We start from the raw sequence: 16,378 nt of genomic DNA, 5'->3' as shown, positions 1-16,378 counted from the left end.
GAGTTGGACACGACTGGACTTAATGTCAAGGGAAAACCTTTACCTATTATTATTATTATTATTATTATTGTATGACACAGCAAACAAGATAGATATGCTGGATTTCGTATCACAAAATCACAAGTCGAACACTTCCCAAGTGTCTAGGATTATTATTATATTATTATTATTATTATTATTATTATTATTATTATTATTATTATTTTATTATGACACAGCAAACAAGATAGACATGCTGGATTTCGTATCACAAAATCACAAGTCGAACACTTCCCAAGTGTCTAGGACTGTGTGACGTATTTTCGGATGATGCGCGCAGATCCCTGTTGTTGTTGTTGTTATTATTATTATTATTATGAAGCAGACAGTGATACAGAATGAAATACTTCCACCGCAGCTTTAAAATACACAGATGTCAGCAGAGAATGCAGCAGGAATGAATGGGCTTTTGGATGTTTGCAGGCGAGATAACACACTCAAAAAAGCCCAAATTAACTCCACCTCGACCTTGTGATGGAGAACAACAACCCCACACACCCATCCCATGGGGTTCCAGGGAGCGGATTCATGTCTGTCAAGCTTTCCAAGGCCTGTGATGGGCAGAGGACTGATTCCTGGGGTCCTTTGATAACACGGCAACCAGAGTGTTGAACATGGAAGGGCATCAGGGCCGGGAAGGAAAGCACGCATGATGCAGCAAAGGCTCTGGGAAGCCGGCCAGGCGCTGCCAAGCGACCGAGCACTCGAACCAAGCACACGGCTCTTCTGTGCGGATCGGGTGTCAACGGAGAATAATCCGGCTGCTGAATAAGCGGAGGAGACGCCGAGACGAGCCTGAAGTGCCGGGCACGGAATCGTCTTGTTCGAATCCTGACAGAACCGTGATGCTCACAAGGGAGGCACCGGACCAGCCGCGCTTTCTTTCAAACTCATATGGAAATATTTTTGAGAAATATACTAAACACATAACGATATAGGTAAAGGTAAAGGTTTTGAGGTTGACGTTAAGTCCAGTCATATCTGCTTTGAAGACTTGTTTGAGATGAGTGTGAATGTTGCCATTGGCCGGCTTGATTAGCATTGAGTAGCCTTGCTGCTTCCTGCCTGGGGGGGGGACGACTCCTTTCTTGGTGAAGTGAACCACCACCAAAACTGGGCTCTCCAGGCCAATGGAGACTCCACCACAGACATCAGAAGAGCTGCAAGGCCAAGAACAAGACCTACTCAACCTTCTGCCAAGGTAGCAGTTTGAAAACCTGTAAATGCGAGTAGATCAATAGCTACCGCTACGGCAGGAAGGCAACGGCGCTCCATGCAGTCATGCCTATGGCCACATGTCTACGGACAACGCCGGCTCTTCAGCTTGGAAATAGAGATGTTCAGCGAAGGACAAGAGGGATCCTTTCACCTCTGCAGAAGTCTACCATATCCCATGCAGCTGTGGACTAGTCTACGCAGTGGCATGGCCACATGACCTATGAGGTGTCTACGGACAACGCTGGCTCTTCAGCTTGGAAATGGAGATGTTCAGCGACGGACAAGAGGGATCCTTTCACGTCTGCAGGCGTCTACCATATCCCATGTCGATGTGGGAACACCACACGCAGGAGCATTGCCCAGACATGCATCAAGGAACATGAGAGTCTTTGCAGACTATTTCAGCCAGAGCAGAGCAACCCATGAACCAGCCTGGACACAGAGTATTATCCGAGGACACAGAAATGCTGGACCGCTCTCACAACCACATCAGACGACACAGAGAAGCCATTGAGATCCACCAGAAGCAGGTGGACCATTTCAACAGAAAGGAGGGAACCATGAACATGAACACAATGTGGCTCCAAATCTGTGAGCAGGAAAGCGAAAGAGCTCACTCGTCCCTTGGGTTTCCTTTCTCCGCTTCTTCCCTGTGCTCTCTCTTTCTCCCTCCATCCGCCCACCGCAGGAGACCTTGACGGATGCCTTTAATTTCCGACTTTCCAAATCTTTCTTCCGATGAGCAGACACGAGATGCGCCTGTGAAGGACACCTATGCCCAGTGAAACCAATTAGGGATCGTCGCAAGCGCCTGGCACATGGAAAAATAAACACATGCTGCTCACCTTAGTGCTCAGGTGGGAAAAGAAGCAGCTGGGTTTGACAATGCAACAGGCAACGTCTTGTGAAGATTCTCTCTCTGTTGTCAAGCCTGTGGATGAAGGCAGAGCTTGATCGTTTCATCTGCCGAGCAATTAACCACCATCCATTAGGATAGTTTCACCTTCTCTGCTAAGAATAGGCAACAGACGTCAACATGCACCAGGACACTCGGTCAAGGTAAAGACTTCCCCTGACATTAAGTCCAGTCGTGTCCGACTTTGGGGTTTGGTGCTCATCTCCGTTTCCAAGCCGAAGAGCCGGCGTTGTCCATAGACACCTCCAAGGTCATGACTGCATGGAGCGCTGTTACCTTCCTGCTGATAGGAGCGGTACCTATTGATCTACTCATATTTGCATGTATTCGAACTGCTAGGTTGGCAATAGCTTGAGCTAACAGCAGGCGCTTGGGATCGCCCAGTTGTCTATTTTATTTTATAGCATTTTTCACTCTGTTCGCCGGATATATTCTTCCTGTGCACTCCTTCCCTAGCATTGCAGCGGGACTACTGCCTCGGTTACCTGCCTCTCCCCTAATTATAGCTCGCACTACTCACACTTTTATTTACAGTATTTATTATTTACAGTATTTATATTCTGCCCTTCTTTCTCACCCCGAAGGGGACTCAGGGCCCATCACATTACACATATAAGGCAAACATTCAACGCCTTAACATAGAACAAAAACAAAGACAAACACAGACTCCGAGCTGGCCTCTTGGTCAGAGTGATTTGTTGCAGCTGGCTGCACCTGGCTGCTCAACAGCCTGCGCCACAGCCCAGGCCACTTTTGGCCCAGTTCGTTTTTAGGTTCTTTTCAGGATTTTATTCATGTATGATTTTTGTATATGCGATCTTATTTGTTGGGGTTGTTGTATGTCTTTCGGGCTGTGTGGCCATGTTCCAGAAGTATTCTGTCCTGTCGTTTCGCCCACATCTATGGCAGGCATCCTCAGAGGTTGTGAGGTATGGATGATCTTATTTGTTTTTATTGATCTGTTTTTATATTGTGGGTATTATATTGTCTGTTTCGCCTGGGCATGGCCCCATGTAAGCCGCCCCAAGTCCTTTCAGGGAGATGGGGCGGGGTATAAAAATAAAGTTATTATTATAATTATAAGTGAATTCAACTCATGTTTTTAATACCTATTTTGTATGCTGACCTTTTATGACTGTTTTTATCAATATTGCTGTTTTTATTGTTGATTGATTTGTTTTATTGCATTGTTCGCTTTTATATTGTTATGTCTGGGCATGGCCCATGTAAGCCGCCCCAAGTCCCTTCGGGGAGATGGGGCAGGGTATAAGAATAAAATTATTATTATTTTATTATGACACAGCAAACAAGATAGACATGCTGGATTTCATATCACAAAATCACAAGTCGAACACTTCCCAAGTGTCTAGGACTGTGTGATGTATTTTCGGATGATGCGCGCAGATCCCAGTAGGGTGGCCTTTTGCAGTTGGCAGATTGTGATTTTGTCAATGTCTATTGTTTCCAAATGCCGGCTGAGATCTTTTGGCACGGCACCCAGTGTGCCCATCACCACCGGGACCACCTGCACTGGTTTCTGCCAGAGTCTTTGAAGTTCAATCTTGAGGTCCTGAGAGCGGCTGAGTTTTTCCTGTTTTTGTTAAATTATTATTATTATTATTATTATTATTATTATTATAAGTTCAGCAGCTCAGGGATGTAACCCGCTGTGCCACTGGGAACTCCGCAGCAGGGCAACACAAGGTGCGACCTGTGTGATGCCTGGCTTGGGTGAAGAGTCAAGTATTCTTCACGCCCGGCTGGCTCTGCAAATAATAAGCCAAGCCTTGTGTTGCTTTTGCTTTGCCCGGGAATCACACCCAACGGGCCTGCCTGCGGTCATGACATCGCCGAGCGAGTGCCTCAGGTGTGCAGCCAGACGAGAGGCCAGCCCAGGTGCCTTCAGCGCCTTCCAAAGGAAACACAAAACGCACGCCCTCCGGGCTGTGATTCATCCACATCGCAACACCGTCAACACACAGACAAGCAGCAGCCCTGGGACCTTTCCGTGGCCGCCTTAGGTGCATGCCTTGTTTGGAGATCCAATGACTCCAAACTCCCGTGGATTTCGATTCTCGGTCTCCGAGCATGCCCAGCTCCAGACCCAACATAAAGGCCTCTGTCTGTGGTACTAAAGGGGAAGAAAGCTTAAGAAGTCGCCACAGTTCCTTGTTCCAAGGAAAGGTAATATTTAACACGTTTTCAGTAACAGTCATGCCCAAGGAGCAGAATTGTTATCCTATTAGTACTACCAACAAAGGGTGAGATCACATGGAAAGACAAAGATCTGTATGCCAATGTGTTTACAAGTCAAACGAAACCAGTTCCGGTCCCTGCTATCTGACTAAGCCATCAAACAACATTCATTACACACAGAATATATATACACCCCTTACATATACCAGTGGTTTTTCCTAATGCCACGACCCCTTAGTACAGTTCCTCGTGTTGTGCTGACCCCCAACCATCACATTATTTTTGTTTCTACTTCATCACTGTCATTTTTTGCTCCTGTTATGAATGGCAATGTCAATATCTGGTATGCAGGATGGATTTTCATTCACTGGACCACATTTCGCACCAATACCCGATACATCCAAATTTGAAAACTGGTGGATTTTGGGGGAAATAGACCTTGACATTTGTGAGTTTTAGTTGCGGGGATTTATAGTTCACCTACAATCAAAGAACATTCTGAACTCCACCAAACCAATGATGGAACTGAACCAAACTTGGCCCACAGAACTTCCAACAGGAAATACTATAAGGGTTTGGTGGGCACTGACCTTGAATTTGGGAGTTGTAGTTCACCTACATCCAGAGAGTACTGAGAACCCAAACAATGATGGATCTGGACCAAACTTGTTACATGTACTCAATATGCCCAAATTTGAATACTGGTGGGTTTTGGGGGAAATAGACCTTGACACCTGCGAGTTTTAGTTGCGAGGATTTATAGTTCACCGACAATCAAAGAACATTCTGAACTCCACCAAGAATCGAATTGGGCCAAACTTCCCACACAGAACCCCCAGGACGGACAGAAGATGCTGGTCTTTGGCGACCCCTCTGAACCGCCTTGTGGGAATTGTGGGAGTTGTAGTCCAAAACACCTGGAGGGCCCAAGTAGATGCACCCATGGTCATAGAATCATTGAATCATAAAGAGACCTCACGGACCATCCAGTCCAACCCCATTCTGGTAAAAAGCAGGAAAATGACATTCAAATCACCCCAACAGATGGCCATCCAGCCTCTGCTTAAAAGCCTCCACCACACTCCGCGGCAGAGAGTTCCACTGCTGAACAGCCCTTCTCACAGTGAGAAAGTTCTTCCTAATGTTCAGGTGGAATCATTAGGCGTGCTATCATCAATTAGCCAGCAAAAAGGCAATTAAAAAAAAAAACCTTTATGAAACAGCAGTCCTAAAAATAGAGTAATATGTTGACCTCCTTAGATACCGTCACACATTTCTGTATCAAGGCAGACATGTCTACAAGAGACTGCCAAAAGCCAGTTTCGTCTGCAGCAACTATAACACACACACACACATATGTAGGCTGTGAAACTCAGGGAGTGTGTCCTGATTTGGCCATTATTGTAGCCAGAATTATCTCCTTTCCTTATCAGCACATTGGTGATCTTTGCAGAACACTCTGCCAATGAACAAATTGGCCTTTCTGCCTGATGGAGCAGACCTGGCTCCTGGTTCATCAACAAGCCTGGTCGTTTCGCAAAGCGTTCAATCTGTTTTGAGCAGGATTATAAATACATTCTGAAAATAAACAAGAGGTGAAAAAAATTGGGCTTCCTTCCCTCATATGTGGGACAGAAGAGGCACACAAACCCGTGATTCGCCTTCACTCACTTCTATAAATTTAGCCCTGCAACTCCTAGAGAACAATACTCAGAAAACAGGGAAAATCCCAGTTAGGAAACAATCAGGGCCAGCTAACACCTCACAACAATCGATTCCCCCCCCCCAGGCAGGAAGCAACCAGGCTTTGAAGCTGCAAGGCCGTTCGATGCCAATCAAGGTGGCGGATTGTAACATTCACACTTGCACCCAACAGACAAGAATTCTTTCTCCCACCCGGGAGATTATTCCACAGGTATATAGATAGAAGGCAGCCAGGCTTTGAAGCTACAAGGCCGTTCGATGCCAATCAAGGTGGCGGATTGTAACATTCACACTTGCACCCAACAGACAAGAATTCTTTCTCCCACCCGGGAGATTATTCCACAGGTATATAGATAGAAGGCAGCCAGGCTTTGAAGCTACAAGGCCGTTCAATGCCAATCAAGGTGGCGGATTGTAACATTCACACTTGCATCCAACAGACAAGAGTTCTTTCTCCCACCCGGGAGATTATTCCACAGGTATACAGACAGAAGGCAGCCAGGCTTTGAAGCTGCAAGGCCATTCAATACTAATCAAGGTGGCCAATGGCAATATTCCCACTTGCCTCCAACAGACAAGAGTTCTCTCTCCCAGGCTGAACATTATTCCACAGATATATATAAACCCACTGGCCTAGTTTCCAACAGGCCTCACAACATTCTTTGGCAGAGAAGGCTCAGGACCTTGTAAAACTACTGCTCCCATGATTTCATCATGCTGCATTGACCAGCTGTGTAGATGCATCCCTAGTGAGGACTGGAAGATGTGAGCCTGCTGAGATGACAATGCTGGGCATAACTGTCCACTTGGAACTAGATTATAGGAGTCTAATCTGGGATAAGGAGCCCCCGGTGCTGCAGCGGATTAAGCCACTGAGATGCAGAACTTGCGGACTGAAAGGTTGCCAGTTCGAATCTAGGGAGTGGGATGAGCTCCCGCTGTTAGCCCCAGCTTCTGCCAACCTAGCAGTTCAAAAACATGCAAAGGTGAGTAGATGAATAGGTACCGCTCCGGCGGGAAGGTAACAGCACTCCATGCAGTTGTGCCAGTGGCCACATGGCCTTGGAGGTGTCTACGGACATGCAAATGTGAGTAGATGAATAGGTACTGCTCCGGTGGGAAGGTAGCAGCGCTCCATGCAGTCATGCCAGTGGCCAAATGACCTTGGAGGTGTCTGCGGACAACGCCGGCTCTTTGGCTTAGAAATGGAGATGAGCACCAACCCCCAGAGTCGGACACAATGAGACTTAACATCAGGGGAAAATCTTTGCCTTTACCTAACCTTACTGATGTTGTTTGATGTTCTTTTATGTATTCATAATGTTTTAATTTTATTGACCTGCGTTTTTACAAATGTGTTAGGGCTTGTCCCCATATGAGTCACCCCGAGTCCCTTCGGGGAGATGGAGGCCGGATACAAAAATAAAGTTGTTGTTGTTATTATTTGCTCAGTGCAAATGGGTCCGCGATCATGTTTTCCCCTGACATTGTCCAGTCATGTCTGACTCTGGGGGTTGGTGCTCATCTCCATTTCTAAGCCAAAGAGCCAGCGTTGTCCGTAGACACCTCCAAGGCCATGACTGCATGGAGCACCGTTACCTTCCCGCCGGAGCAGTACCTATTGATCTACTCGCATTTGCAGTGAAACCAGAGCGCCCTTCCTGAGAAGGCAGAGCAAGTGTTCAAGCTCAAGTTCAGCTTCCAAAGGGCCCCTGGAATCAAGAAAAAAAGAAAGAGCGGAACAACTATGCGGCCTTTGTTTCAACGGCGCAGCTCCTCCGCTATGAACAACGCAAGCAACAACTTGCCAGATTCTTGGCTCAGGAAACGCGATGGGTAGAGACGAGAGAGACTTCCCTTGGCGTACAAGTACGAGGGAGGGCTGCCTTCCCCCTCGCTTCCATATATATTTTTATATATATATATATATATATATATATATATATATATATATATATATATATATATCTCAAAATCAACACAGCCATCGCTCAGGGCGCAATATATCATCAGGCAAAATGCTGACAAGTGACAACAGCGTGCAAAGGGTCTCTTGCAGGAGAGAAATATTCGCAAGATGCAAGTCGGCCCTGCAAAGGATTTGTCATTCCATTGATGCAGAAAATATTATTTTATTAATATTTTTATGTATGTATTTTTATCCTTTACAATTTTATCTTGTAAATCGCCTAGAGCATCATGGATGGAGGGCGATTAATAAGTAATTAAATGATGATGATGATGATTGTGGGAGGGGTTGGTTTTCCCGAAGTATGTGAACATGGATTGAACACACACACATTCACTATTATTATGTATATGGATATAAATATATTGAGCCTGAAGCTCTGGACCTTAAGGATAACAACACAGTGGCAGAAACTACTGGCCATACGATGAGAATTCTTCCCGGCTGGAAAAATTCCCTCGGAAAAAATAACACGGAGCCGACCAAAATAGAAAGTCACACACAGTCCATAGAGTCGAAAATGCAGCGTCTCTCTTTTAAAGAAGCCGGCGAGTTCCAAAATAGAAATAACTAGAGAAAGGAAGCCTGCGACACGGAGAAATATATCAAATGACACGTGCACACAATCCCCGTCAGTATCTGGTTATGGGATCTGGAATGCAACTGTGCCAAGAGGCATCGTCCTCCAAAAAAATAAATAGTGGAACGCATGCACACATCTCTCCTGCACATGTTAAGACGATCGATACAGATTTGAGAAACACAGTCCAAACTTCCCTTTCAAATGGTCCCCAGCAGCCTAGGACCATTGGCTTCCATGGGAATTCCAACCTGGCTTCTCATAAGGAAAAACAAACCACAGCCCAACCCGTGCGCATGTGAACCAGTGTCGAAGTCAAAAGGAAGGAAACACTCTCGATATTATCAGTAGGAAACTGTTCAAAGCACAACTTGAACCACAATCTACAACCTGCAGAATGGGAACAGGAATGGCCTATGGTATCCACCATGAAGAATATGAAACTGCCACATTAATGAAACAATTTTATTCATAATTGTTTGGGCTTGGCCCCGTGTTAGCCACCCTGAGTCCCTTCGGGGAGATGGAGGTGGGATATAAAAATAAAATTATTATTACTATTATTATTATTGACACAACGACATTGTATGACACAGCAAACAAGATAGATATGCTGGATTTCGTATCACAGAATCACAAGTCAAACACTTCCCAAGTGTCTAGGACTGAGTGATGTATTTTCGGATGATGCGCACAGATCCCAGTAGGGTGGCCTTTTGCAGTTGTTATTATTATTATTATCATTATTATTATCATTATTATTATTGACACAAAGACATTGTATGACACAGCAAACAAGATAGATATGCTGGATTTCGTATCACAAAACCACAAGTCGAACACTTCCCAAGTGTCTAGGACTGTGTGATGTATTTTCGGATGATGCGTGCAGATCCCAGTAGGGTGGCCTTTTGCAGTTATTATTATTATTATTATTATTATTATTATTATTATTATTATTATTATTATTATTATTATATGCCGTCCCACCTCCCTGAAGGGACTCAGGGTACCTCACATGGGGACCAAGCCCAGCAACACACAATAAAATACTATCACATAAATACATTTAAAACACATAAACATAAAGCATCTAACACATTAAAACATACTCAAAACCAAGAGCGAATAGTCAGGCGCAGTGAACTTATTCCATTGGGGGCAAGGCAAATGCTGTCTGTGTGCAATCTATATATATAAAAGAGTAATGGAATCATGGCAGCGGACAAAACAACAAAACTAAACACCCCACAACCTTGAAAATTGACAGCACAACCCCTCATCCACGCCTCTGGGTTGATACAACAAAAAGAAAAGAAAAATAAAGTCCTAATTAGAGGGAGAGGAATAATTGTTTTTATACAATTGCTGCCAGTTAGAAGGTTAAGCTCCGCCCACTTGGTCTCCTAGCAACCCACTCAGCCCAGGGGACAGGCAGAGTTAGGCCTCACTTAGGCCTCTTCCACACTGCCTATAAAATACAGATTATCTGATTTGAACTGGATTATATGGCAGTGTAGACTCAAGGCCCTTCCACACAGCTATAGAACCCATTTATAATCTTATATTATCTGCTTTGCACTGGGTTATCTTGAATCCACACTGCCATATAATTCACTTCAGTGTGCATTTTATCCAGCGGTGTAGAAGGGGCCTCATATAATCCGGTTCTAAGCAGATAATATAAGATTATCAATATACGGTAGAGTCTCACTTATCCAACATAAACAGGCTGGCACCTTTACCCTTGACCTTAACTACCACCAATTCCTCAATACAGTAGAGTCTCACTTATCCAACACTCGCTTATCCAACGTTCTGGATTATCCAACGCATTTTTGTAGTCAATGTTTTCAATATATCGTGATATTTTGATGCTAAATTTGTAAATACAAATTTGTAAAATTTGTAATTACTACATAGCATTATTGCATACTGAACTACTTTTACTGTCAAATTTGTTGTATAACATGATGTTTTGGTGCTTAATTTGTAAAATGATAACCCAATTTAATGTTTAATAGGCTTTTCCTTAATCTCTCCTTATTATCCAACATATTCGCTTATCCAACGTTCTGCCAGCCCGTTTATGTTGGATAAGTGAGACTCTACTGTACTTTATTTCCCATACCACCAGACTTTGCCACAGCAACATGTGGCTGGGCACAGCTAGTATGTTATAAACCTCTACTGAATGGACCGGAAGAAGAGCAGTAACAGGGTCCAGGTATTTGCCTTGTCGCAGGAGAAGAAGAAGAAAAAAAATACTGGGACACAAGGGGTGATATGATTATTATCTCATCCCCATCACTGCGTTTTCGAATGTAGGAAAGGCCTGGGAATAATTTACCTACGGAGTCAATCTCCAGGAGGCGCTGCAGGTCGCGGATGCTGTGGATCTCGCTGTGCGCCAGGCGCTCAATCACCTCTTGCGGGATCTCAGCTTCCTTTGGGGAAAAACGAGAGAAAGAAGGGGAGGGAAAATGTTAAATCCATGTCCAAGCTGCATTCCAAACCCTGGGCCAGCAGCAAGAGGCAGGTGCCTATCCATGGCCAAAGATTTGTATGGGAAAGGAGGGTGGGATTGGCCTCTCCCCTCCTGAAAGCTCTCTTCTGTGAGTTGTCGAAGGCTTTCATGGCTGGGATCACAGGGTTGTTGTATGTTTTCCGGGCTGTATGGCCATGCTCTAGAAGTATTCTCTCCTGATGTTTCGCCCACATCTATGACAGGCATCCTCAGAGGTTATGAGGTTAACGTCAGGAGAGAATACTTCTGGAACATGGCCATACAGCCCGGAAAACATACAACAACCCTCTCTTCTGTGATTCGACTCCTTATTAAACGAGAGACCTAGTGGAAGGCATTGCTTTGAGAAACATGTGCCTTCAAGACTCAATCCGGCTGCCTTCATTGGGTTGACATTCAATGCCAAGCTACTCCCAAAAAATCACAATCATGGCCTAGATGTTTGAGTGTTGCATAGACACCGTAGCAATGATCCTATCTGGCAGCGCTTGGGATAACCCGAGGCCTTCTCTGTCAAAGAGGACTCCCATGGTCACGGATGAGGAACCAAACTGAGTTAATTTCACAGTGTGGACACACCCCAAACCTGCAGTTACAGTACACAGGGTGCAGGCAAAGAGAGACCATCCGGGATCATCCGGGAGATCCGTTTCTTGCTGCCGAGGAACGTGGCAAAACCTTTCTTGCACGGAAAGGGTGCGTGTGTTTTCTTGGCTGGCAATCCCTTCTCATGTCAACACAGAACTTTGTTCCCTCCCCATCCGCCTGGGTGGGGCATGAGTATGTACACACACACACACACACACACATATTTATATATAGACATTCCATATATATCTATAGATATCTATTCCTGAAGCAATGCCAATCCTACAGGTTTCCCCTCTTGGAAAATATCGAGAGGAGTCCTCCTTGCAAAGAACTCTTGTCTGCTTGAGGAAAGTGGGAACGTTGCCATTGGCAGCCTTGATTAGCAATGAATGGCCTTGCAGCTTCAGAGCCTGGCTGCTTCCTGCCTTAGGGGAGGGGTCATTAATGTCCTGGGTGGAAGAAAGAAACTCTAGTCTGCTTAAGGAAAGTGACAATGTTGCCCTTGGCCACCTTGATTAGCATTGAATTGCCTTGCAGCATCAAAGCCTGGCTGCTCCCTGCCTGGGGGAAGGTGATCAAAGTGGTCATCACAGAGGGACTCCTCACCTAGCAACAGCCAATCCTTCGACTACCAACAGCCAATCCAGTGACATCACAGAGGGACACATCACCTAGCAACAGCCAATCCAATGATATTACAGAGGGACACTTCACCCCCACTGATTGACTTAGCAGCTGAAAGGCTATTTGATGCTAATCAAGCTGGCTCATCAATCTGCCTGAGGCAGACAAGAGTGCTTTCTCCCACCCTGGAGATTATTCCACAGATATATAGGTAGGAAGCAGCCAGGCTTTGAAGCTGCAAGGCCATGCAATGCTAATCGGGGTGGCCAATTGCAACATTCACGCTTTCCTCCCACCCTGGACATCATTCCACAGGGATATATATACAGTAAACACCATTTGGCTAGTTTCCCACACAGGGCTCAAAAGCCTCTGAGGAAGCAGCCAGACTTTGACACTGCAAAGCTATTCAATGCAAATCAAGCTGGCCAATGGCAACATTCACACTTTCCTCAAGCAGACAAGAGTTCTTTCTCTCTCCCACTTTGGACATTATTCCACAGATACATAAACCTCACTTGCTTAGTTTCCAACAGACCTCAAAAACCTCTGAGGATGCCTGCCATAGAGGTGGGTGAAAGAGTCAGGAGAGAATGCTGCTAGAACATGGTCAGGCAGCCCAGACAACTCACAGCAACCCAATGATTCCAGCCATGAAAGCCTTCCTTCGACAACACAATAATCATCATCATCATACTCATAAAAATACTTATTCAAGCTACTAATAGGATGCCAATCATGCAGAGACCCCATCCCAAAGCAGAAAGGTTGTAATTGCAAATACTAATTATTTAATACTAATCACGAGGGGAGCAATAATACCAGAATAAAAATGCGAATACAACACTAATGCTGCTCATAAAATCCTCAAAAAGGGCACTGATCCTACCGAAGCCCGTTCCAAAGCAGGAATAATGGTCAGAGAATACTAATCGGGGTAGTAGCAATAATACTAATAAAAATGCTAATACTGCTAATAAAATGCTCATCGTGGGGAGGGGGAGGGGGGAGCCGGTCCCATAGCGGAAAGGCCGGAGTTCCAAATGCTAATCATGATACTAATAAAGATGGCTGTAATAATATTAATAAAAATAACTAATAAAATACTAATGAGGGGAGGAGTCAGTCCCAAAGAGGAAAGGCAAGAGTTCCAAACACTCGTCCTAATACTAATACTAGTAGTAGTATACTAATAAAAATACTAATGCTAATAAGGGCGCTCATAATGCCAGAGCAGACACAGGCGAGAGTCTCCAGTATTAGTCGGGAGGAAGAAATCATACTCATAAACACTACTGAGACTCTTCCAAGAGCTACTTATAACCCTGCTGAGAAGGGCACTCCACCCTGCGGGGAGACGGACTGGGAAGGGTGGCCAATGCCAGTCAGGAGGGACAGGGGGGGTTGGGGGGGTCCAGACAGGGCTGGGGTGCCAATCAAGGCGGGGGGGGGGGGGTTGCCGGGATCCTTGCAGGTTCCCCAAGGAAGACTCCCCCAGGGATAGGCACAGAGATAGGTAGCACGGGAGATACATACATGAATAGAGACATAAACAGATAGATAGATAGATAGATAGATAGATAGATAGGCAGATAGATAGATAGGCAGATATAGATAGGTAGATAGATAGATAGATAGATAGATAGATAGGCAGATATAGATAGATAGATACATTGATTGATTGATAGGTAGGTAGGTACATAAATAAATAAATAAATAGATACATAGATAGGAAGATAGATATATATATATATACAGATAGATAGATACATTGATTGATTGGTTAATTGACAGGTATGTAGGTACATATATAAATAGATAGATAGGTTGATTGATAGGTAGGTAGGTACATACATAAATAGAGACATAGATAGGCAGATAAATGGATAGATAGATAGATACATTGATTGATAGGTAGGTAGGTAGGTACATACATAAATAGATACATAAATAGGCAGATAGATAGATACATTGATTGATAGGTACATACATAGATACATAGATAGGCAGATAGATAGATAGATAGATAGATAGATACATTGATTGATTGACTGATTGATAGATAAGTAGGTAGGTACATATATAAATAGATACATAGATAGCCAGATAGATAGGTAGGTAGGTACATACATAAATAGATACATAAATAGGCAGATAGATAGATAGATACATTGATTGATAGGTACATACATAGATACATAGATAGGCAGATAGATAGATAGATAGATACATTGATTGACTGATTGATAGATAGATAAGTAGGTAGGTACATATATAAATAGATACATAAATAGCCAGATAGATAGGTAGGTAGGTACATACATACATACATAGGTAGGTAGGTAAATAGATAGATAGATACACAGATAGATACATAGGTAGATGAGCTAGATAGACTGACTGATAGGTAGATAAACAGATTAATACATGGATAGATATTTTAGACAGGTAGGTAGGTTGATACATACAGAGATACATACATAGACAGACAAGCAGATAGATAGAAACATAGATAAATAGGTAGGTAGGTAGGTAGGTAGATACATGTAGAGATACATACATAGGTACATAAGTAGACAGATAGATACACAGATAGACAGACAGACAGACAGATAGATAGATAGATAGATGATAGATAGAGAGATAGATAGATAGAAAGATAGGTTGGCGAATGGCGAGGCGGCTGTCGGTGTTCTTACCTGGGCCAAAGCGAGGGCCAAGGAGGCCAGTCCGACGACGAGCCAGAGGCCGGGCGCCCAGGGTCCCATGGTGGCGGAGGGCGAGGGAGGAAGGAGGGAAGGAGGAAGGAGGGAAGGGAGGAGAGGAGCAGGAGGAGGAGGAGGAGGAGGAGGAAGGCGCCTGGGAGGCAGTGGTGCCCGGCCCCGGGAGGAGCCCCCGCCCGCCTCCGTGCCCCCGGGGCGCCTCCACCATCCCCTCGGGGAGGGAGGGAAGGGAAGAAGGGAGGAGAGGAGGAAGGGAGGGAAGAAGAAGGGCTGGGAAGGCAAGCGCTGCCTCCTCCTCTCCTCCTCTCCTTCCTTCCTCCTTTCCTTTCCTTTCCTGGAGGGAGAGTGGGGTCTGCCTCTCCTCCTCTGCAGTGAAGGGAGAAGGGCTCCGGAGGGAGAAGCAGAAGGAGAAGAAGAAGGAAAGAGACGCTGGAAGGAAGGAAGGAAGGAAGGAAGGAAGGAAGGAAGGAAGGAAGGAAGGAAGGAAGGAAGGAAGGAAGGAAGGAAGGAAGGAAGGGAAGGCGATCCTGCTCCGCCTCTGCCTCCCGAAGCTGCGACGAGGCGGGGAAGGAAGGAAGGAAGGAAGGAAAGGAGGAAGGAAAGAGAAGGAGAGAGGGAGGGAGGGAGAGCCCAGCCTTCCTCCTCCTCCTCCTCCTCCTCCTCCTCCTCCTCCTCCTTCTTCTCCTTCTTCTTCTCCTCCTCCTCCTCTTCCTCGGCCTCGCAACGCCCCTCACCTGTCTGCAAAGAGGGAGGGAACGAGGGAAGGAAGGAAGGAAGGAGGGAAGAAGGAGCTCTCTCTCTCTCTCTCTCTCTCTCTCTCTCTCTCTCTCTCTCTCCTTCTTTCCCTCTGCCGCACATTCGCCGCTTGGCTTGTGATTGACGGGCGCTTTTGCCGGCACCCGACGCATCCCTCCCTCCCTCCCTCCCTCCCTCCACACACGCCCCTTTCCCCAGTCAGGAGCCCAAGGGAACCCACGAGGACACCTAGACCCACCCGCCTCTCCGCCTCGCCTCAACGCCTCCCAGGGAAGCAGCGCCGCAGGCAGTTCCACTGTTCCACAGCTGCCTCTCCTGCCAGGGAGTGCTTCCCAGGGTTCAGGTGCAGGGCTGGTAAGGGGTTCAACCACCCCCCCCCCAAATTTGTCAGGTTTTTTTTTGTTGTTTACTCATGAACCAAATCCTCATGAGTGTCCACTGAAGTTTACCTTTTTAATTTGTTGTCTGAGGATGCCTGCCACAGATGCGGGCGAAACGTCAGGAGAGAATACTCCTGGAACATGGCCAGACAGCC

At 45.5% G+C, this 16,378-nt stretch overlaps 1 protein-coding gene across 2 annotated transcripts in view; it reads right to left on the bottom strand.

The window, feature by feature from the left end:
- pdgfa (platelet derived growth factor subunit A) overlaps positions 1–15,937 on the bottom strand; it is a 32,145-nt gene extending 16,208 nt beyond the window's left edge. Inside the window, exons 1-2 of one of the 2 annotated variants that reach the window (XM_062964222.1) lie at positions 15,064–15,937; positions 10,973–11,069 (exon numbers count right to left, since the gene is read on the bottom strand). In XM_062964222.1, coding sequence (XP_062820292.1) covers positions 10,973–11,069; positions 15,064–15,132 — 166 coding nt within the window. In that variant the 5' untranslated portion in view covers positions 15,133–15,937. The remainder of the gene's footprint in view (positions 1–10,972; positions 11,070–15,063) is intronic. The other variant, XM_062964223.1, reaches the window with a different exon arrangement.
- Between the last annotated feature and the right edge of the window lie 441 nt (positions 15,938–16,378).

This window comes from Anolis carolinensis, unplaced genomic scaffold (assembly GCF_035594765.1).
Source record: "Anolis carolinensis isolate JA03-04 unplaced genomic scaffold, rAnoCar3.1.pri scaffold_13, whole genome shotgun sequence".
Classification (NCBI taxonomy): domain Eukaryota; kingdom Metazoa; phylum Chordata; class Lepidosauria; order Squamata; family Dactyloidae; genus Anolis; species Anolis carolinensis.
The sequence above is the reverse complement of the archived record's forward strand: the minus strand, read 5'-3'. Positions and strand labels throughout refer to the sequence as shown.